General features: G+C 34.2%; 1 protein-coding gene across 11 annotated transcripts in view; it reads left to right on the forward strand.

Annotated features, from left to right (window-relative positions):
- PRPF40A (pre-mRNA processing factor 40 homolog A) overlaps nt 1-23,799 on the forward strand; it is a 53,969-nt gene that overhangs the window by 27,298 nt on the left and 2,872 nt on the right. For 5 of the 11 annotated variants that reach the window (XM_053908772.1, XM_019456589.2, XM_053908729.1 and 2 more), the window contains 20 exons: nt 2,949-3,059; nt 4,595-4,715; nt 4,950-5,003; nt 6,837-6,861; nt 7,540-7,914; nt 10,619-10,727; nt 11,133-11,197; nt 11,548-11,712; nt 12,454-12,562; nt 13,615-13,765; nt 14,525-14,658; nt 18,338-18,452; nt 18,613-18,716; nt 18,829-18,945; nt 19,268-19,405; nt 19,741-19,836; nt 21,966-22,052; nt 22,141-22,237; nt 22,329-22,390; nt 23,225-23,356. In XM_053908772.1, the coding sequence (XP_053764747.1) occupies nt 2,949-3,059; nt 4,595-4,715; nt 4,950-5,003; nt 6,837-6,861; nt 7,540-7,914; nt 10,619-10,727; nt 11,133-11,197; nt 11,548-11,712; nt 12,454-12,562; nt 13,615-13,765; nt 14,525-14,658; nt 18,338-18,452; nt 18,613-18,716; nt 18,829-18,945; nt 19,268-19,405; nt 19,741-19,836; nt 21,966-22,052; nt 22,141-22,237; nt 22,329-22,390; nt 23,225-23,356 (2,367 nt within the window). The remainder of the gene's footprint in view (nt 1-2,948; nt 3,060-4,594; nt 4,716-4,949; nt 5,004-6,836; nt 6,862-7,539; nt 7,915-10,618; nt 10,728-11,132; nt 11,198-11,547; nt 11,713-12,453; nt 12,563-13,614; nt 13,766-14,524; nt 14,659-18,337; nt 18,453-18,612; nt 18,717-18,828; nt 18,946-19,267; nt 19,406-19,740; nt 19,837-21,965; nt 22,053-22,140; nt 22,238-22,328; nt 22,391-23,224; nt 23,357-23,799) is intronic. The other 6 variants (XM_019456552.2, XM_019456566.2, XM_053908734.1 and 3 more) reach the window with 3 other exon arrangements.

Here is a 23,799-nt window from a genome sequence, read left to right on the forward strand (position 1 = left end):
TAAGGAAAAGGAGCAAAAGCTTATCAGATAAATCATTTTTCTTACTCCAGAATTGACTTCTATAAGTGGATTTGGTATATTAGTTAAGGCATTGGTATAGATTGTTTCTATTGATGCAAAGTGTTAGAAACTTGTTTCATAGGACCTCAGTATGTGGGTCCAGTGTTCTAATGAACTCACTAGCTAGCTGTGTTACCTTGAGCATATTCCTGTATTTTGTTGTGTTCCGTTTTCTCTTCTATAAAGTGGAGATAATAAATTGTATCTACCTTGTCAAGGTTATTAAAAGAATTAACTGAAAATTGATACAGTGCTTCTTACTCATTAGGAGATCAGGAATTTATCTGTCCTTATTGACAGACTGTTCTGAATATAATATCCCTGACAAAACATTTCAGTGTGAGTAGATGTGGTCTTTAGAAGCAAATATGACTGAATTGTTCTAGTTGTATTATTTACTAACTGAATCACTATGAACAAGTTATATTAACCCTCCTAAGTCTTGGTTTTCTTATTTGAAAAATGAGGATAGTGTTCATATTGCTTGTAGTGTAGCTGTAAGACTTGAATAAAGTAGTAGCTAATGAATACTAAATTGTTTACTGTTTGTTTTAGTGGTTTGTATATCTCTCTCCTGTTTTTCCCTATTATTTGGCACCCTTTTTCATTCCATTTTTTTATAAATTTGTTTCTGGTGAACTTCTTTTCCTTGATGCTCTTTAGCAGATGTGACTTGGGAAGTTTAAATATAATTTTGGAACTTAGGTCGATTTCCCTTTAGTGCAGTCTTGTTTGCTCCAGAGAGATTGTATTTGTCATACTCTGCATGAAGTGCTAGAACAAGTTAAAGAATTTAGTATACCTTTTGAACTATCTTAACTATCCTACACCGTGCAGAAAGCCATTTTGCAGTCATGTCAGATGACTTAACGAATTTATATAGAAAGGGCCAAACATTTCGTTACCAAACCGCTCAAATTTTCAGTTTTTTTTCTTTGAATTCTAATGACTGTTTATAATCCCTTCACATTAACTCTGGTTCCTCAGAAGTTCCAGAAAATAATCATCTTCCCTCATCTACTTGTGTTCTAAATGACATTAATTTCTCTCCTTGAGTCATCTTTTCTTGTTCTCCATTCCCACATTTTGCAAATGTTTCTTAAATCACAGCATATTTGCTTTGACCATTGAACATGTCTATAATTAAGATGCATCCTATAATCTACATAGTGTCCTATGATCTCCATTCTCCAGGCAGCAATTATGGCTTTGTTGTGCATGACTGAACAACAAAAGTGCCAACATCAGAAGAATAAATGTCAGTGGTTTGAAAGAAAATTCTAGAAATAATGGCACAGCACTCTTATCAGCTAGCAATAAAATGATTATGGTGAGAGAGCAGAAAAAGCAATGAAATAATGTATGTTGAGCCACATTCCCAAAGCCGAAATCAAAAGTAGGTGTATTCTATTTCTCAATAAAGTTGATAAGGAAAAAAGAAAGGTAGGTCAGCTTTAAATAAGTTCAGAAGATCATTAAGAACTAGTACTGGTGACTTAGTTTTTTGTTTTTGTTTTAATAAATGCTCCATTACCAATATTTTTTTATAGCATAGAGGGTGATATGGTGTGGAATTGAATGGACATCAGCAGCTCTCGTACAAAAAAATGGTTTCAATGTGAAGTTTAAGGAATAGCTTATTTTATTTGCCTATTTTTCTTTTCAAAAAATGGAATTGTTATAAAATCAGTGTCTGAATAAGAATACATCTTTCAAAAGGTTAACATAAAATCTGAGGGTTAAAAAGCATGGAATAGTTTGAAGATGATTTTACTTCTTTTTCTTAGAGGTATGTACAGTAATGTTTTGTCTTAGATTCGAAGAAATGATTGATATAGGTCATCTCTAATCTTCTTTCAATCATACTTGAGTTCATTATTATCTAAATGATCTGGTACCTGGAACTGGACTTAGTACCTTTGATCTCATCCAGTAATTCTTTAATGATTCCTTGTAAAATTACTTTTAAACCCTCTTTATTATGATATGATTGACATATTAAACTGTGTATTTAACGTGTACAACTATATGATTTGAGGAATACATACACCTGAGAACTATCACCACCAAGACCGCAGATACCAGTCACCTCTCAAAGTTTCTTCCTGCCCCTTTTGTGATTACTTTAAATGCATACTTATGGGAACCCTGTAAAACTCTTAACCAGCCTTAATTTGAGGCATCATGTCTATTGATGGCTGAGGTTTTACTAGCAACTTTTAATATGCTCTTAGTAGTTCTTTTGGACCCAAGAATGAACTTCTATTCTGTATCAAACTAGTATCACATAAAATTTTCTCACCTCTATTGTGTTGAGGCATTTGGATTCACATTTTATCCCTGTTAAATTTCACCTTGGTTGTTAAATTCTGATTGTCATCTAAAACCTATCCTTTCTAATTTTGACAGCTGTCTTTATGGCATGTCAGTTTAGAACTTTGTCCAGCTTGATGCAAATAAAGTTATTGAGCTCATGATCAATCCACCAATATACTACATTAGCATCTACTTCATATATTTTATCTACAAGGCATAGGTTGTATTGCTGAAAGATTATATTATGTGCTATATACGTTACAACAGTTACAAAGTTACTGTTTCTAGGTGAAACAGTCATATCCTTATACTTCTGAGAGACTGGGTAGAATATAGAGATTCTAAAACCTCAATAGAGCCATACTACTTTTGAAGTACTTTAAAATGGTCTATTTTGCAGTTAACTCCCCACTTGCAATGATGTGTTATTCTAAGTGATTTAAACTGTCAAAAATATGTCCATTTTGTACTTTCAATTTCGTTGTATATTATTAATGAAACTAATGGAAACTAATATTCACTGTCATAGCACTGTTAAAAAATTTGAATCTTTTTGTAATTTTTTTCTTTAGAAATCAATGTGGACCGAACATAAATCACCTGATGGAAGGACTTACTACTACAATACTGAAACAAAACAGTCTACTTGGGAGAAACCGGATGATCTGAAAACACCTGCTGAGGTACAAGTTTGAGGCTTGGAGATTAGGGATTGTTAAATAGATTAGGTCCTTTTTTTTTTTTTTTACTGATTTTGGCCCCTGCTCAGGAATGCTTATTGGTTGGGTGGCATCAGTTTGGGAAAGATGATTTAAAGAATAAATTGGAAGAGCAATAAGACTCTCTCTGCTTGCCCTTTACTCTTTAAATTCACGTTTTAGGGGCGCCTGGGTGGCTCGGTCGGTTAGGCGTCCGACTTCGACTCAGGTCATGATCTCACGGTCCGTGAGTTCGAGCCCTGTGTCAGGCTCTGGGCTGACGGCTCAGAGCCTGGAGCCGGCTTCAGAGTCTGTGTCTCCCTCTCTCTCTGACCCTCCCCTGTTCATGCTCTGTCTCTCTGTCTCAAAAATAAATAAACGTTAAAAAAAAATTTTAAATAAATAAATAAATTCACGTTTTAAATTGTTTTCCTCTTTATAGCAAACTTAGGTGATCGCAGATGTCTTGCAATGAATTTTTAAAAATTTCCAGTGAGGTTGGGGGTAATGGAGATGGAATTAAATTACAGATACAAGTGCTTCCTTCTCTTAGAGCTGAAAATTATCTGTCTCTGTGGAGAAAGCCCCTGAAAAGCATGTAAATTTCATTTTATGTTGCAAGTTTTGTTCAGAATGTATAGATGTGGAAGGTACATTGAAGGAATATACTAAGCATTATAGCATGTGGTTTAATTAGGAACTAATTAAGAGTCTTAAGAATTGACTTGGCATTTCAAGCCATACTTAGAGATTTTTCCTAGTTGGCAGCATATATTTTTTTCTCCCTCTAAATTGAGGAATTTGAGCAGATAAAAATATTTTCCAGGCCACCACACTAATATGCAGTGTGTAGCAACACTTGGGATGGAAGGTTGGCAGATACTATAATTATTTTTTTAATCCCAGTACTAATGTAGACAATTATTTCATCATTAAATATTACTAAGACACTGTCTAAAGTTAAGTTTTCAATAGCATTCTCATGCCGCCCTAACCAGTTTTCTATATTAGGTTTTAAGTATATCATACTTTGTTTCCTTACATAAGAGAGTTCATATAGGTTTAATAAATTATTAGCCATAAAACTGACATGTAAGCAGGGTAAACCAGATTTTGCTTTTTTCCTAGCATTTATGTTTTTCCTACTTTAATTTGTATTTGAGAAGTCTCTGAAATATGTATGATAATTTTTACCTATGGTGGGGTATAAATGGCAAGAGCAAATACGATCTGAAATTTATATAGACCTGGTTTTGAATCTTGCCTCTGCCCCTTAATTAGGTGTATTAAGTGAGTTTCCTTAAGTAACAGCATAAATCTGAAATAATATGAATGTTGCAGTATTATTGTAAAGATAAACATTTCAAATAACATCACCTGGTAAGTATTCTACATTTGGTAGCTTATCATCTCACAGCGTTTGATTTGTACAGATTGATAATATTTAGTGAAACAGTGATGTGAATGATGAGTGATGCTAAATATATTACTGTTAACTGAAGATTTTTATTTTCCTTCAGCAACTTTTATCTAAATGTCCCTGGAAGGAATACAAATCTGACTCTGGAAAACCTTACTATTATAATTCTCAAACAAAAGAATCCCGCTGGGCCAAACCTAAAGAACTTGAGGATCTTGAAGGTAACACAGAAAAATGTAACTTTTAATGTTAATTTTTTACATATTGTCATTCACAGTGAAGCAATCCTTCATAAATAGTATTGTTCAAACACAGGTCTTATTTTTAAAAATTAAATGATTAGAACGTTTTAAATGGTATAACAGTTTTATGGGCTCTTATTTTCTTGTTGCTCTAGATATCAGTTCTATAGATTTTAAATAGATTTTTATTTGATTTGATTCCACTGAAACTAGGATACCAGAATACCATTGTTGCTGGAAGTCTTATTACAAAATCAAACCTGCATGGTGAGCTGCTTTGATAATTCATTTTCTGTCATTATTTAACATTTTTAGAGTATGTTACTAATGTTCACTAACCATGATTGGAAAAATCTGCAGTGAGAAATCTCTAATTCAAAGAATTCATTTAAGGGTTATATTATAAATGAGCTTGGAGCTTTTAAAATTATACTTTTATTTTTAAAGCCATTAATATACTATTGGAAAATTGAATAAGGACATCATGTACAGTATTTCTAAATACAGCTGTGAGTGTTGGTACATACATACAATAGGTGGCTTAACTCATGTAGCAGATAGCAAAGAACTTTGAGTCTTAATCAGTTTAAATCTTTTTAATGTATTGTCAGACTATACATTTAATGCTGATTTTATTTTAGCACATTTTAAAATAGCCTTTATATGGGGCACCTGGGTGGCTCAGTCAGTTGAGCGTCTGACTTCGGCTCAGGTCATGTTCTCGCAGTTTGTGGGTTCGAGTCTCGCATCGGGCTCTGTTCTGGCAGCTCAGAGCCTGGAGCCTGCTTCGGATTCTGTGTCTCCCTCTCTCTGCCCCTCCCCTGCTCATGCTCTGTCTCTCTGCCTCTCAAAAATAAACAGTACAAAAAAAAAAAAAAAATTAAAATAGCCTTTATGTGTGTTAATGGGAGAATTCAACAAAATGCCGTGCTCTACTTGCAAAGGGAGAGTTTTTCATCATCCTCAGCTATTCAGAATACCCCTGAAAGTCTGGAAATACTACCTAATGTAAAATCTAGTTCTTCAAATAGCAGAGATTAGAGTAAGAATTGAAAATTTAATTCTTTTACTCTCACTTCTAGTAGAATCTGGTGTCATAAACGATCAACTTATAAGCAGTAGATTTTAGAAATGGGGCTAATAATTAGTCTACAGTGTAGAATACAGTGTAGAATAAAGATGTGTACAGAATGACATCTAAAAGTAAAGACAATAAAAATTTTTTAAAGGCACTGTGGTCTTAAGTCTATTTACATTTTTCCTGTGTCACATAATTGGTTTAGATCATCATTGTATCCAAAAAACATTAATATTAGCGGTGATGACTCCTTTAGTATGTTTTGTCAGCCATCCTAAACGTATTTTCAGAAGTCATTTCCATTAAAGGGAAATAAATTTTTTAAATACTTTAATTAAGTTCAGCTTTGGTATCATTTATGTGGAGGGCCTCATTCTCTACTGAAGCTGAATATTTTTGTTACCCATAAAGAAAAAATTAATTGGAATAAAAGCTAAAATATTGAATGCAAATCTTTAAAGCCCAATTTAAACTTATACACTAGCATTGGCTAATAATAATAATAATACTGTAGATAGGTAGAATCCCATTTTATTCATGTAAGAAATACCAAGCTCATTTTTGATATAACCCTACTACAAATAGTTGGTGTGCATAACTATTTATCTACCTGTCAGTGCTGGTATATATGTGCTGGAATTTCATAACATGAATTTGGTCTCGTTTTGAATATAGTATCTTTGAAAAAAAAAAAAACATAGTTTTATCTCTGAGAAAAATACTGTTTTATTCCAGAATTATACAGATATTTTCAGGGAGTTTTTGCAGTAGCCAGCAGCCTTTGGGAAAGTAGCAGTGTGCAGAGAAACTTTCCTAAAAACTGCTGTTGTTTAAATTTGTCTTCATTCTTTAATTGCTACCCTGGAACTTTGGAGCAAGCATTTGCTCTGAAAAAGTTGATGTATTTGTGGATGGTAAATTAAATCTTATTGTATGAAACTTCTCCTTATCTCCCTTTAAAGTTTGTTTTCAGTGACTGTATTTAAAAACCATGTCATGTAACTTTCTTTTCTCTTTAATAGCAATGATCAAAGCTGAAGAAACCAGGTAAGCAATTTTTGGATATCAGTACAATTTACAAATTTGGTATCTCCTATAACATTCTTATTTTAATTCTTTGCTTTATACATAAATAGTATTTAATATGTTAGGTCTGGTGGTTGGATGTCTTTGGAGGATTTGGGGTAAGGGGAAGGATACTTAATGAAGATACACAAATGACACTTTCCTTAGACAGTGATTGTTTGAATTCGGACTGCATCCTTTATGAATTAAGGAGACTGTGTTATAGAAAAGTCCAGGATTTGGTTTGATTTATCAATTTGGTAATGGATAAAGTATTATATATCTCTTCCTTTTTTTAGTATGTAAAATGGATAAAATTTAAAGTTCTTATAGAAATTTATGATATAGGCCAAATTTTATGTTGTAATGCAGTCTGATAGTAGGGTGTTTTGTAAATGAAAACAGTTAATGGACTTTTGGAAATTCACAGTGTTCATGAGTCCCTGTCATAAATTATCCCGAATGTTTGCTCAGAGTAATCCAGTTTCATTCTTTGGTTTCAGTCTTTTTAGATAGCTTAATAGTTTGGCATACAGCTTTTTTTCCCTTTTATGGTTTCTCTTATTCATTTGATTTTATGATAAAAATCAGTGTTGTTTGACTTTCTGATGTATGACTTAATGAGATGACCAATTTTGTTTTTGTTTTTTTAACACATAGTAAGCAAGAAGAGTGCACCACAACATCAACAGCCCCAGTTCCTACAACCGAAATTCCGACCACAATGAGCACCATGGCTGCCGCAGAAGCTGCAGCCGCTGTTGTTGCAGCCGCAGCGGCAGCTGCTGCCGCTGCTGCTGCAGCCAATGCCAGTGCTTCCACCTCTGCTTCTAATACTGTGGGTGGAACTGTTCCAGTTGTTCCTGAGCCTGAGGTTACTTCGATTGTTGCTACTGTTGTAGATAACGAAAATACAGTAACAATTTCAACTGAAGAACAAGCACAACTTACTAGTACTCCTGCTGTTCAGGATCAGAGTATGGAAGTATCCAGTAATACTGGAGAAGAAACAGCTAAGCAGGAAGCAGTAGCTGAGTAAGTTTAGTGACTTCTTTTTTGCAAATCAGTACCAGACTTCATTAGTACTAAAAATTGCCAGTTTACTTGGTGGCCATTAAGTGTTTAAAAGGTTGTTGAGCATCAAAACATGAGCTTTTAGATAATGAATCCTTTTCATGGCTGAATTTTGTGGGGTCATGCTCTTAATCTGTTGGAAAACTAATCCTCAAAAGTTTTAGGAAGCAGAATTTATAGATAATAGGGTGCGACACAAATTTAAAGGGAGTTCTTAATTACCAGGCACCTTAGTAATCAAGATATATCAATAATGGTGCTGTAATCTTTAATTTTAGATCAGAATTAATGCCAGAAGTCCATATTAATAAAATAAAATTTTAAAGACAGAATTAGTATTATTGATTTTCTCTCTTTATTTTTTTAATGTTCATTTTTGAGAGACAGAGTGAGAGCAGGGGAGGGGCATAAAGAGAGGGAGATACAGAATTTGAAATAGGCTCCAGGCTCTGGGTTGTCAGTACACAGCCCGAGATGGGGCTCGAACCCACGAACTGTGAGATCATGACCTGAGCTGAAATTGGACACTTAACCAGTTGAGCCACCCAGGCGCCCCTGATTTTCCATATTATGTGATAGTCAAATATGGATTAGCACAGCCCTGCAAGGAAGTGCTATGGTTTGGTGTACAAACAGAAGCAAAAATTAAGTAAGCAAAAGTAAAGATTCAGTAGGATATTGGAAAACTGTTTTTGTAATTGGTACAACTTTTTAATAAGGCAAAACAGCTTCATCTGTCAATTTATAGTTTACATGTACTTGTGTTCGCTATAATCTGGTAAAATTTCATATGGATGTGCTTTATACAGATACAAAAAGTACTATGCTTCTTGACTTTAATGATGTCCTCATAAAATAATGTTAACCATGATGTCAAGTTCCAAACATGATCATCCATCTTAATATTTAAATACATTGATTTCATCTCCCAACTGTACATATCATGAATATTTACAAGAACATTTCCCAAAGTGAAAATAACTTTATAATTTTTTCTGATGTTTAGAAGTTGAAAAAGGACTCTGTAAGGTATATTTAAGGCATGAAAGAGTAATTAACATTTTATTTATATTCTTTTCCCTTTTTTTTTTCATCTTTGTCTGTTAAATTTTATTTTTTTAATACTCTCTACAGCCAACATGGGGCTCCAGTTCACAACCCCGAGATCAAGAGTTGCGTGCTCTTCCGACTGAGCCAGCCAGGCGCCCCTCCTGCCCATTTTCTGTGCATTTAAAAATGTGGGCATTATCTATTTTATGCACCTATCTAACGTCTTCTACATTGTAAAGACATATACTCCATCATGTTGGATGATGGCATATTATATTTACATAAATATAATTTTCAGTGTTATGATATTTAGGTTTTGGGGTATTATTTTTTGTTTTAATATTTTTTAATACTTGAGAGAGCAAGCGCAAGTGGGGGATGAGCAGTGGGAGATAAACTCTTAAGCAGGTTCCACACTCAGCACAGAGTCTGATGTGGGGCTCGATCCCAGAACAGTGAGATCCAAATCTGATCCAAAATCAAGATGAAATCCAAAACCTGATCCAAAATCAAGAGTCGGACGCCCAGCCAACTGAGCCACCCAGGTGCCCCGGGATTGATATTTTTTATATCTCTTATACTTTATTTTTCCATAATAATTTATTTTTTCCATAATTTTAAGGACAATTATTTCCTGCTTATTTTCTTTCTAGTATTTTCTTAACAGTTCCTAAGTCAGTATAATCTAATTACTGCAATATAGACCATTTAATGTTTGAGCTCTTTATACTGTTTCTGACAGTTTTAAATAAACTTCCCAAAGTAAGGTTACTTGATTGAGAGAGTGTGAATATACTTTTTGTTGTTGTTAGTATTTGTTCTAGTATCTTCTGTAAGCATTGTACTTAGTTGTTTTTGTTTTTTCTGCATTTTTTCCCTTTATATAGAAGAACACGTTAGAATTATATGCCCTTTGCATTTCATAAAGATCCCCATACTAGTACAGTTGGTAATTCTTGGGTATGTTAATTCTTTTTGTTTGAGGTCAGTGTTTGGCATATTTTTTTCATAACTTATCGAAGAGTAAATAATTCTGGTTTTGTGGATCATAAAGTCTGTCACAGTGATGCAGTTCTGCTGTGGTAGCACACAATAAGCCATAAACACTATATAAGCTCCTGAGTAAAGCTATGTATTTACAGAAACAGGAAGTGGTCTAGATTTGGCACATGAGGCGTAGTTTGCCCTCTGATTTTATTGATCCTTGACATGTTTTTTTATATTTGTACACACTTAGCCAAATATTTAGTTATTAAGACACTGATATGAAGGCATTGGATAAGTTTTTTTTTGTTTTTGTTTGTGTGTTTCTTTAATGTTCATTAATTTTTGAGTGTGTGAGCAGGGGAGAGGCAGAGAGAGAGGGGGAGAAAGGATCCAGAGCAGGCTCGGCACTGACATCAGAGAGCCTGACACAGGGCCCAAACTCACGAACCATGACATCATGACCTGAGCTGAAGTTGGACACTTAACCAAATTTATTATTCTAATATATTATTTCTAAAATTGTAAACTTTAATCTCAATACAGACGCTTAAATAATTACAACATTGTTTTTCTTAGTGAAGCAAATGTATATTTAAATTATAAGTACCATATTTAAATTTCTCTCCAGTTTTACTCCCAAAAAAGAAGAGGAGGAAAGCCAACCAGCAAAAAAAACCTATACTTGGAATACAAAGGAGGAGGCAAAGCAAGCATTTAAAGAATTATTAAAAGAAAAGGTATTAAACATTTTTATGTGACATATAATTTTTGTCTAATAATTTAATCTTTTTTGAAGAATATTTTTGTGGAACTGATCTTCACCAAAAACTATCATGTACAGTGTAATACACAGCACATTCCACCTCCATATTTGATATAATGTTTTTTATTTACAAAAAATGCTTACCTTTTAATCAATAGTCTTAAAAAGTATTCATGCTCTGTTTAAATATCAGTTTTAAGTTTTCTTTTTAGTCTGTATAATACCAAGGTTTGTCTTGGTTCAATATGAAGTTATTAGACCTCTTTTAAACTTGTGCAAAGGGAAGTGCTTGATGTTTGCAGTGAGTATTGTGTTTTATTTCCTGTTGTATGACTTTTATTCGTGCAAAGTTCTAATTTTGTCATTAAATGGTTTTCAGCGAGTACCATCTAATGCTTCATGGGAACAAGCTATGAAAATGATCATTAATGATCCACGATACAGGTAACACTTGAAGTTTTTTATTTACTTTTCCAACCCTAGCAAATTCAAAATTGTGTAAAATAGTATAACTTTTCACTTTCATAGTCTTCTGTAATTTTGGATATCAAGAACAATTGTTCTATGTCAGATATGAACCAAAAAAAGCCAAAAAACTTGTCATACATTTTTGAGCACCCTGCCACAGAGAAAACTAGAATCTTTTTAAAGTAGAAATTATTTTCTATAATCATTTCTTAATTTTTAATATCTTACTGAAATTTTCTTAATTTGTGAATGAATTTATTTTCCCAAAGCATTGACATTTGATCATCCTGCCTTCATTTACTCTTATATGGTATTTTTCTATCCAGTGCTTTAGCAAAGTTGAGTGAAAAAAAGCAGGCCTTTAATGCTTACAAAGTCCAGACAGAGAAAGAAGAAAAAGAAGAAGCAAGATCGAAATACAAAGAAGCTAAGGAATCCTTTCAGCGTTTTCTTGAAAATCATGAGAAAATGACTTCCACAACCAGATACAAGTAAGATTTTTAGAAATGCATAATGTATGTTTACTGCATTGTTACTGTGTCAGATGTTTTGCCAAATGCCATAACTAATCCCAAGCAGATGCTCATTAAATAAAGCTAAATGACTGAATGTGGCAATTTCATAAGATACAAGATAAATCAGTAATTAAATGTAGAATTTAACTTCATACTGAATTATTAATTAGGCACTAAAAAGGGGAGGTAGACTGAATATAATAAAGCTTCACTTCTTTCTACTTATTATAAAAATTGAGATTTAACATATTTGCAGTAAGTTGTTCAGTTCATTTTCCATACATGCTTCCATATTTTCCTCTGTCTTCAAGAAAGTTGTTAGTGAGGAACTCTTCATTTTTTTAAATAGTCCTCTATCTCATGTATTAACTAAACTTCTGGCAACTCTTTGATGTCTATAATATAGTTCCATGGACAGTTAGTGTCCATGTAGCTACCCTAAGCTACCCATGTAGCTACCCTAAGAAATACAGTTTTGACTACAAAACATGGCTCAGTTAGAATTATCCACTTCATTTCTAGGGAGGAATGGAGGCCTCTTTTGTTTTTTTTTTTTTTTTAATTATCCAGAAGCTTTCCTGTGTATAATATACTCATGAAGTTAGAGTGGAAAAGAATGCTTATTGGGTGGTTTTAAACTTACCATATAATTGGCCTCAAATTAATTTTTATTGAGCAATATAGAGAAACATCTTTTTCTTTTTTTTTTTTTACTAGAAAAGCAGAGCAAATGTTTGGAGAGATGGAAGTCTGGAATGCAATATCAGAACGTGATCGTCTTGAAATCTATGAAGATGTTTTATTCTTTCTTTCAAAAAAAGAAAAGGTATTATTCACTCCTTGCTATTCATATTTCTAGATAAAACAAGTTATTTCTTCATTCTGATTAGGAGTTACTTTATAACCTGTCCATTTTTTTGTTTATTCAATTTATGTGGTGTTGCAGATCTCTTTATTAGAAGTTAGGTTTAAAAATGGAGAGCTCCTGGGACGCCTGGGTGCTCATTTGGTTGGGCATCCAACTCTTGATTTTGGTTCAGGTCATGATCTCACAGTTCATGGGATTAAGCCTTGAGTCAGGCTCTGTGCTGACAGCTCGGCTCAATTAGAGCTCTCTGCCCCTACCCCACTCATGCGCACGCTCATGCTCTTTCAAAAATAAATAAGCTTTAAAAAAAAAAAATAGTTCCTATAATGGTAGTTACTGATGTGGACATAGTAGGTACAGGTTTATCCAACTATTACTTGAACTATTATGAATTGGCTGTCTTATGCCCACTTTGAAAGATACCTTTTTTTTTAAATTCATTAAGTTTTTAAAATACTCAGTAATTTTATTTATAATCTGTATGTTTCTTTTATAGGAACAGCAGTGATACATAATTGTTACCACTAAAATGTGCTTATAGGATAGTGTTTTAAAGCACTTCGTATCTGTTTTATTATGCATTGTTGTATATTATTCACTCTTAAGAAATTTATAGAAATGTAATTATTAACAAGAATTTGAACATAACTGAAGGTAAAGACTGTAATATTTACCTACTGTGTGTCTTGCCTATAGTAACTTTAGTTTTAGACTTTGTCTATAATGCATAGTTATAGAAAGAGAGATTTATAGAGTTGTTGGGGAGATACAGTTTCCAGATTCCAGCTTCTTAGAAGAGAGGCAAAAAAACCCAAAAAACAAATAGAAGGCAAGCAATTACCACGCTAAGCATTTTGACAAGGGCACTTGAAAGGTAGTGTTGATATTTAAAATAAATGGGTAATATGAAATTAGGACATCAGATTGTAATAAATAAGCCCTCAATGATTGTACTTCAGATACCATACTTTGTTTGAACCTCAAAATATGTATTCATACTTTTGATTTAGGAGCAAGCAAAGCAGTTACGAAAGAGAAATTGGGAAGCCTTAAAAAACATACTTGACAACATGGCTAATGTAACATACTCTACTACGTGGTCTGAAGCACAGCAGTATCTGATGGATAATCCAACCTTTGCAGAAGATGAGGAATTGCAGAGTAAGAATAATGATGGGAGAAAGTTTTTTAAAAGTCCCAACAGCAAAGAATTCTTATTAAAGATCATTAACTGAACAGATGTTTGTCCATTCCTGATACAGTGTTTGTTGGTTTCCAAATAGAGTCTAGTTGAGTTTCATTATTTAGGAAGAAAATATTAGCTTTATTAGATAATCCTTGAAATATATATGTCCTAGATCAAACCTGAAATTATTTTTTACCTTTTCTATGTCACTTAGTAAGAACCAGATTAATTACCGCAATTTCACTCATACTGTCTCCTTGAGGTAATGGCTTTAGAGATTTGCAAACAGCAAAAAATGTGTTAGCGGTATCCTATATTAAGCTTCCCCACATTCTATCTTTTTGTGACTGCATAGTTGCTTTTTAAATTACACCTTTCTGGATTACCCTTCGAATAACCTGCTTCAGTAGGTTTGGGGTAAGGCCTAAAAATCTGTCCTTTGAAAAGCTCTTTGGGTAATTCTAATGTTGCTGACAAATTTTACAGTAACCATTTTATTTTCCTTAATTATGTCATGTGCATGGTCTTCATTTCACCCTCAACTTCAAGGTATCTTTTAATGAGGGTGTTTAGGAATTTTTTCTAAACATTTCCTATTTAGATGACAAGTCATATTCAAGTTTTAAGTACAGTGTTTTGGAAAGGCGAATTTGGGATTTGTAAGAAGTTAATGTAAATTGTGTATCTTACTGATATTGGACATTTTAATTTCTTTTTAACTGAAAAAACTCTAGACATGGATAAAGAAGATGCATTAATTTGCTTTGAAGAACACATCCGAGCTTTAGAAAAGGAAGAAGAAGAAGAAAAACAAAAGAGTTTGCTGAGGGAAAGGAGACGACAGCGTAAAAATAGAGAATCTTTTCAGGTAATTTACAAAATTCTCTTTTCTAGCTTAATTTCATAATATGGTTAGTGAGCTTGAACAATGATAGAAACAAATTTGAGACCTCCTGATCCCAGATCATTAACTTGGGCTTTTAACTTAGGCTTTGTTGAGGATCGGTACACATTTAACTCAGGTGCTACAATTAGTTTTGAATCCACCTAAGGAAAGCAGCCAAAAATTTTAGGCCAGGGGAACATAAAAGCCTGTAGCAGACTTGTTGTTTAAGGTGAGCACTGATAAACTGATTAAGATTTCACTTGGGAAAGAGGAGTAGCATGAGAGAAGACTGAAAACAAAATAGGTGTGATGACTCATTAGTGTTAGTTGATTTTTAGTGTCTAGAGAACAGTAGGGAAGGAATGCAGTGGGGTATACAGTTTGAGGATGGGCCATGATTCTGTGCATAGAAGCTGAAATTGTATAGCCTTTATATAGACTAGTGGCTCATTTTCACCTCCAAATACCACTTTTATCCTCTCATTAATAGGGAATAAGATGGAGTAATGAGTTTTTGCGTTCCATATTTCACCAGATTACCTATTTCAATAATTACCTTTAAAAAAATTTTTTTAATGTTTATTTTTGAGAGAGAGACACAAGCGGAGGAGGGGTGGGGCAGAGAGAGAGGGAGATGCAGAATCCAAACCAGATTCCAGGCTCTGAGCCAGCAGCACCAGAGCCTGATGCAGGGCTCAAACTCGTGAACCTCAAGATCATGACCTGAGCTGAAGTTGGGACGCTTAACCGATTGAGCCACTGAGGCGCTCCTCAGTAATTGTCTTAATAGCAGTTAGCATTAATTGATTGCTTACTGATATGCCTTTTAAATTGATAATCACTTAAATTTCTTAAAATTTTTTGTAATGTTTATTTATTTTTGAGAGAGCATGAGCCGGGGAGGGGCAGAGAGAGAGGGAAACATAGAATCCGAAGCAGGCTCTAGGCTCTGAGCTGCGTGTCTTGAACCCATGAACCATGGATCATGACCTGAGCTGAAAGCAGATGCTCAACTGACTGAGCCACCCAGAAACGCCAGTCACTTAAATTTTTATAACAGTCTTATAAGAGTAGGTACTGTTTTTGTTATGTCCATTTATATAGTTAAGGAAATGAATTCATAGAGGTGAAGGAACTTACCCAAATTCAACAACTGAACAATGGAAACAGAATTTGAATCTTTGCAGTCTTAACTATAGGATCTCTTCTATTAAATGCTGTATTAAGATAATGCTAAGTTACAGTGGCTTAAATAAGTGTATTTCTTCTTTAATGATAATAGTGTGGTGTAGCATAGGGTACATTGCCGTTCCCTAAAGCAGTAGTTCTAACAACTTAGTGTGCGTCTGAATCACCCAAAGGCCTTTTTTTTTTTTTTTTTTTTTTTTAAGTAATCTCTGTGCTCAGTGTGGGGCTCCATCTCAAAACCACAAGATTAAGAATTGTATGCTCTACTGAGACAGCCAGGCACCCCACCTAGAGGGCTTTTAAATAAACTCTTACTGTCATGCCAAAGCTCATCAGCCATCTTAAATGCCATGGCCAATAGCATTATTTCAGTCCTCATTCCATAAAAACTTAACATGTATTCCTTTTAGTGGGTTCCTTTATTGTAGTGGTTTCCTGTAGGACTCTTAAAACCACAGATTTGTTGAGCCTCACCCCTGGAATTTGAGTCAGTAGGCCTTGGGTGGATTCTGAGGATTTACAGTTCTAACAGGTTTCCACGTGATAGCCCCATGCTTTGAGAATTGCTCTAGCCCATTAGCCTTATTTGCATGATTAGGACTATATTGTCCAGTTTATCACATTTCAGCTTGGAAGAAGTTGCAAGGGCAATTGTTTTTTGGGTTTCGTGTGTGTTTTTTGTTTGTTGTAGTTGTTTTTTTAAAGCCGATGATGTAGAAGTTCTACTTTTCTTCATATTCAGATTCTAAGAATTTAGTCACATGGCTGCAACTAGATACAAATAATACTGGAAAACCTGCATTTTCAGTGAGCAGCCTTGTGCCTGGGAAGAAGGGAAGAACAAATTTTTAAGTCTTTTAATATTCTTCTGCAACCATTGAACTTTTAATGCCTCTTATGAAGGGTTTGCAGTAGTTTAAAAAAAGAGACCTGTATGATAAAATAATACAATAAAAATAAGGAAATCTGGGTCATAGAAAATAGAATGTACTATGTCAGTACTAGGACTGGGGAATATAAAAGGGAAATCCTGATGTAAAGTCCAGGTGGGTCTTTTAGTCAAGCCTAAAATATGGCTATGGTTTCTGATTACTGTTTCTATAACTGGTGTCAGCATGTTACATTGGTTTTGGATCCATTCCTGTTTGATGAAAAATGTGATTGATTAGGTGTCTGGTTTTCCTCAGGGCATTGGTGGCCAGTAAAAATTTGTATGCCTCATATATGATTTTTGTATTATTTTTTGATTTCAGTAATCTTTAATATATCCAAAATATTAGCATGGAATCAGTATTTTTAAGAATTGATATTTTTTGGTAATCTTCAAAATCGTTATCAGTTATATACTGATGGCATATCTCTATTGAGAGTAGCCATATCTCAAGTATTTAGAAGCTACATTTGACCTGGCTCTACCGTAGTGAACAGTGTAGGTGTAGGAATTTCAGGAGCAGAATTTTGGGCCATAGTTGTTTTTTTATTTGTTTTATAGGGGGGTGGGGCATAGTTCTTTAGAGACATTTGTTTATAAACTCCATATGGATTTGGGGAATCAGGAAATGTGGAAATTGCTGAGTACAAAATTTTCAATATGTTGCCCTGAAAATCAAAAAATAATAATAATAATAATAATGAACAAATTGGAATAAGCATATATTTAATTTTGAGGTATAAAATTGACATGGAAGAGAAGAAATAGGTTTTGAAATCAAATATGGGATATGGGGTTGAATTTTGGTTCTTCAGACTACTGTATGTATCACTTTAGTAATACACATCCTTTTAGAGGCAGGCCCACATTTGTTAATTAAAAAAACAAAACACCTAGGATACACTGGGCACTGTGTCTAAAAACAAAAAGTGTATTTTACAGGCAACATGCATACACATTCTTTAGCCACATCATTAGATACAGATAATAATGTTTCAAGTTAACTTTTATCTATATATTTTAAACTGAAATGTCCATCTTAAAGGACAATAAACTGAACCTTGGAAAAATAATGTAGGCTTTCAAAGACCCTTTTCTTTGAAGTGCGAAAGAGTTTTTTTGCCTAAAAGCAGATTTTACTTGCATCAGAGAGCAAGTATTCTCTGTACCTAAACATATTTGGGATACATTGGTACAAGAGTTTCAAATATTGTTTTTAAAGTGTTTTGGGGGCACCTGGATGGCTCAATCAGTTAAGTGTCTACTTCTGCTCAAGTCATGATCTCACAGTCTATGAGTTCGAGCCCCACGTCGGGCTCTGCTGACAGCTCAGAGCCTGAAGCCTGCTTCACATTCTGGGTCTTCCTCTCTCTCTGCCCTACCCTCGCTCGTTCTTTCTCTCTCTCTCTCAAAAATAAATAAACATTAAAAAAAAATTTTTTTAATAAAAAAAGTGTTTCCATGTTACAGTAATATTTCTAAGGTCCTTGAAGATGATTTTTCAGTATAATGGGTTTTTGTTGTTGGGTTTTCCCTCCCCAGATATTTTTAGATGAACTGCATGAACATGGACAACTGCATTCTATGTCATCTTGGATGGAATTGTATCCAACAATTAGTTCCGACATCAGATTCACTAATATGCTTGGTCAGCCGGGTGAGATTGTTTTCTTTCCCTATTTATGGTTATGACAGTAGTTGGAATGGGCCAGAGAAGCAAGTGGTTGTGTTGGGGAATGGAGGGGTGCTTTATTTTGTTTTATAAACAAAAAAGTAATTGCAGCTCTTTGGTTAGAGCTAGCTTTTGACTTCTTTAGTTTTTTCATTAGGATCAACTGCACTTGACCTTTTCAAGTTTTATGTTGAGGATCTTAAAGCACGTTATCATGATGAGAAGAAGATCATAAAAGACATTTTAAAGGTAAACAGTACACTTACTATTTATTGTCAATATGTAGTATATTTTAAAAATTGATACTGTGTTCCTTTGATTTATATGTATTATTAGTGTTAACAAGATTTCTCTTTCTTAGGATAAAGGATTTGTAGTTGAAGTGAATACTACTTTTGAAGACTTCGTGGCCATAATCAGTTCAACTAAAAGATCAACCACATTAGATGCCGGAAATATTAAGTTGGCTTTCAATAGTGTAAGTTTTCAACTTTTCTATGAAAAACAACTAGCTTTACTTGTGTTCTAAACCATTACTTCAGTACAGTTTTTAATATATTCAGCCAGAAGTACTTAGTACTTGTAGGCTACTGAAATAAGGGAGCATGAGTAGGATTTCACTGAGTAGTAGTCTTTCAGAGTAAAGTAAAAGAAAATAGATAAGGATGAGGTTTCCTTTGCTCAAATTAATTGGTATTATAAATTGGCCCATAACTTATATATGATGGGAGAATGCTTAAATTAATAATGAATTATTTCAGCTGTACTATTGTAACTGATTAAATATGATTTTCTAAAAGTTACTAGAAAAAGCAGAAGCCCGTGAACGTGAACGAGAAAAAGAGGAAGCTCGGAAGATGAAACGAAAAGAATCTGCGTTTAAGAGTATGTTGAAACAAGCTACTCCTCCAATAGAATTGGATGCTGTCTGGGAAGATGTATGTATAATTGTAAAATTTTTCTCATGATTCGTTTCCTTTACAATTGAAGATAAAAATATTTTTAATTCCCTTCTCATTTTATAGCCACAAAAAAGTTATTTATAGAATATAAATTAAATATGTTGAGAATGTTTTCAAAGTATAAAGTCAGCTCAGACCCTGCGTTTAGGAATATTTATTAAAAATGGCTTGGACTTCAGAAGAAAAGAAATCTAATAGATTTTGAGGGGATGAGGCTGTCACAGTTACCACTTGATGTTGTGATTCTTTTTAGTCTTGTTGTTATACTTTTCTTGTTATTTATGTATTCATTTCATATCTGAATTTTTCAGATCCGGGAGAGATTTGTAAAAGAGCCAGCATTTGAGGATATAACTCTAGAGTCTGAAAGAAAACGAATATTTAAAGATTTTATGCATGTGCTTGAGGTAATTTTAGTATTCTCATAATTGAATCAATTATTACAAAATACATAAAACTATAAACAAAAAGATTAAAGTATGTTTCTTGAATTATACTGCCTCTACATAAATGTCTATATAAATGTTAGGTAATGCTAAGATGGTTAAGGATTGATTTTTCCATAGACACTGCCTTTAAGCCAAAGGAACTAAGCTTGCATGTCATTATAAAGATTTGTTTTAGAGACAGTTTATATTTGTTTCATATTTTCTGTGTGGCAACGATTTAGCAGCCTCCTAGAATGAGCAGTAAACCTAAAGAAAACTTAAACAGCTTTTTAAGCACACATTTCAATATTACACTATGTTAGATGTGTTGAATGTTCAGGGAGGTCTGGAAAATTATGGAATAAGTAGTAAGTTACTCCATTAGCTGAATAAGAGTATTTTGATGAAGATTTCAGGTAGCTATGTATATATAGTAAATATGCTAAATTGGCCAGTAATGCTGAATAATCATATTTGGTGCCTATGTGGGTCCAGGCATTGTTCTAGTGGTTTTGCAAATACTACATACATGAACTTAATCCTCACAACAACCCTTTGAAGTTATAGATGAGCAAACTGAGGTAAAGAGAAGGGGAACGGATTCTAGCCCAGGCTGTTTGACTCTAGGGTCAGTGCTTTTAACAGCCCTATCCTGGCAGTTATGTAAAGTGATCCATGCTGAAAGCTGGAATTTATTTAACATTGGAGTGTTTGAATGGTGTGGTCATTGGGCACTGCAGGTCACTTAATTGTTCACTGTTTCTTTGGATTTCTTGTTCTTGATGAATTTCAATGTTGACAGCAGTGCACCCTTCTTATTTCTCACCTGCCTTTCGATATAGTCCTAGAGGCCTCTAGATCTTTTCTGTTCAAAGTGTGTTTCAGAGCAGCAGTATCTGCATTACCTGGGAGCTTGTAAGAAATTCAGAATGTCAGAATTTCTGGCATCGGAGTCATTCAAACAAGATTCTCAAGTGCTACAATAGAATTGATTGTGAGAAGTTCTGCTGTAGCTAGTGTCTTAGCATTGTCCCCCAGTTCCTAATCATGAACAGGATTCTTTGGTGATGTATGCTGGTAGTAAAGTGGTGAGGTCTCAAATGGAGCTGAAGATGATTGCATAGGGAGGAGCCAGTCACATTGGAATAAGTTTTGGGACCCCAGTGATCTGAGCCTTTGAGTTAGAAAAGGAGGAAGAATTAGCATTCAGTGGCCAAAGTAAAAGGAGCTTCCCTTTTTGAGCTGAATCTTTTATTTTATTTACTTGTAAACTGAAAGCATAATTATTTTCAAAGCCATAGGTAAGTTTGGAGGCAAGGAGCTTTTACTGCAGCATTAATAAGTGAGTTAAAATCCACAAAGACAAGATTTCCTTTTCTGATTTCATGTGGTGTTTGAGTTAGATTGCCTTTGGAGGTCTTGAGTTTGACTAGAAGGGAATGCTCTTTGGGTGCAGAGAAAAAGGAATAGATTTTGCTTTATTCTGAGACTAACCTCATTCATGTTAGGTCAAGGATGGCTCTGAGGTAGTTCTTTTTCATGGTGCCAAGCCTAGCTTGCTGAACAAAGCCAGATTCATTAGAAAAACTATCTAAATGCTGTTTTATTTCATCCTTGTTGAAAGCAGGTGGACTGCTCTCCAGATTATTTTATTTTTAAATTTTTTTTAATGTTTATTATTGAGAGAGAGACAGAGCATGAGCATGGGAGGGGCAGAGAGAGGGGGAGACACAGAATCTGAAGCAGGCTCCAAGCTCTGAGCTGTCAGCACAGGGCCCGACGCAGGGCTTGAACTCATGAACTGTGAGATCATGACCTGAGCCAAAGTCGGTCGGTCGCTTAACCAACTGAGCCACCCAGGCGCCCCAAGGACACTTTCTTTATTAATACTTTGCCGTGTTTAGATGGTGAAACAAGTGGGCACAGGAAGGATGATTGGGGTCAAACAGAACATTGCTAATTCTTCACAGTTGCAAGGAAGTATGTCCTAAATGTTCAAAACAAATGAGGTTTTTACTCTAATAATTACTTATATAGCATTTCAAAATTCTTTATGATCTGCTGTTTAAAGTAAATGTAAACTTTTGAAATTCTTCCTATGCTTGTAGCATGAATGTCAACATCATCATTCAAAGAACAAGAAACATTCTAAAAAATCTAAAAAACATCACAGGAAACGTTCCCGCTCTAGATCGGTAAGGAAGTTAATATTATGGCACCCTAAGTGTATTGAACTTTTTGTTAGCAACATTATGAATGAAATTATGTGTATTAATTATGTAGGGGTCAGATTCAGATGATGATGACAGCCACTCAAAGAAAAAAAGACAGCGATCAGAGTCTCGGTCTGCTTCAGAACATTCTTCTAGTGCTGAATCTGGTAAGTGTATCTTTTAACTTGATCAGAATCATTGGCACTGGGATGTATGTCCTCATATTCTGACATTTTTTTTTCTTTTCATGTTGCTTAGAGAGAAGTTATAAGAAGTCAAAAAAACATAAGAAGAAAAGCAAGAAGAGGAGACATAAATCTGTAAGCAAGTTTTTAATTTTTTATTCTACATCTAGGCATTAGCCCTTAACTTGTTCAGTGGCGATAGAACTCTTTTTCTGTCTAGTCCTGTGCAGTCCAGCACAGTTCAGGTGGACACCTGACTCAGGAATTTTATAGTTTGTCTTCACCTTAATCTTTATCTTAGAAATCTTCTAGCAATCTTTAAACACACATACACACACAACAGTGTTAAGATTCCCACTCTGGCTTTTTAAAGTAATCTTAGAGAAAGTCCCAAGTGTGTATGTATGTGATGCAGCTATGGTGAGAATCACAGATTTAAATGTTTGGCTGCTTCCTCTGCTCCTCATTCTTAATTTTACATATGCATCAAGATACACCTAAGGAGCTATTTTTCTTCATGCTGCTCACTTAAATTTGCACATATCTAATTAAGGACCACTTATTTAGGTGGGACGGTATACTTTAAATACTACTTGTCAGTTGCAGTTTTGAGGAGAGAATTTTATATTACAGTCATCCTAATAGATGATTAAACTAATCACAGCATCTTGTGTACATATCTGAACATTTTACTGGATTGGTAAAAAAGTGTCATGTTTGTCTGCATTTATATAATAACAGATAAAATCCCATTTTGTGTGCCTTCTGTTGTGATTTAGTAAAGCTCTTTCGTGATGTTACTTTATTAGAATGTCATCCTTCCCAAAGAAAAGGCCCTCCAGATTTCACCACACTAAGAACACATGCCCTATAATACATGGATGTTCTTATATGTTACCTATATGGGGGATATTTTAAAAATGATTGGTATCTTCATCAAAACGTTAACTTTATTTTTTATTTACACAGGACTCTCCAGAGTCTGATGCTGAGCGAGACAAGGATAAAAAAGAAAAAGACCGAGAAAGTGAAAAAGACAGAACTAGACAAAGATCAGAATCAAAACACAAATCACCTAAGAAAAAGACTGGAAAGGATTCTGTAAGCATTCAGAATTATTTCATACTTGTGTTTTCAAAATATAAAAATGGATATTCCTCATAAAATCTTCTATGATTATTATTTTAACCCACTAAGAAAGGATACGGTCTTCTTTGTAATTCTAAGAAGTACCACTGTACGTTTTCTATCAGATTTTTTAAGGAATATATGAGACTCAGTTCTGGGGTTCTCCCTCCAGGTGTGCGCAGTTGTTACTGTCAAATCCAGTTTCAAAAGGTAGTATTCCAATAACTTTTAGGAGTAATCATTGTGAGGGAAGAGGTGAGGGCAAAGGGATAGGAGAGAACTACAAGGCTAACTTAACATTTTAATATCAAATTACATAAATAGTTGCTCAGTTTCCCATATATATGTGTGTGCGTATACATATATGACAGCACAATAACATAAGCCTTCTTAGCCTTGCCATTCTTTCCACAAAT

The sequence above is a fragment of the Panthera pardus genome, unplaced genomic scaffold (genome assembly GCF_024362965.1).
Source record: "Panthera pardus isolate Hobbes unplaced genomic scaffold, ASM2436296v1 HiC_scaffold_10, whole genome shotgun sequence".
Classification (NCBI taxonomy): Eukaryota; Metazoa; Chordata; class Mammalia; order Carnivora; family Felidae; genus Panthera; species Panthera pardus.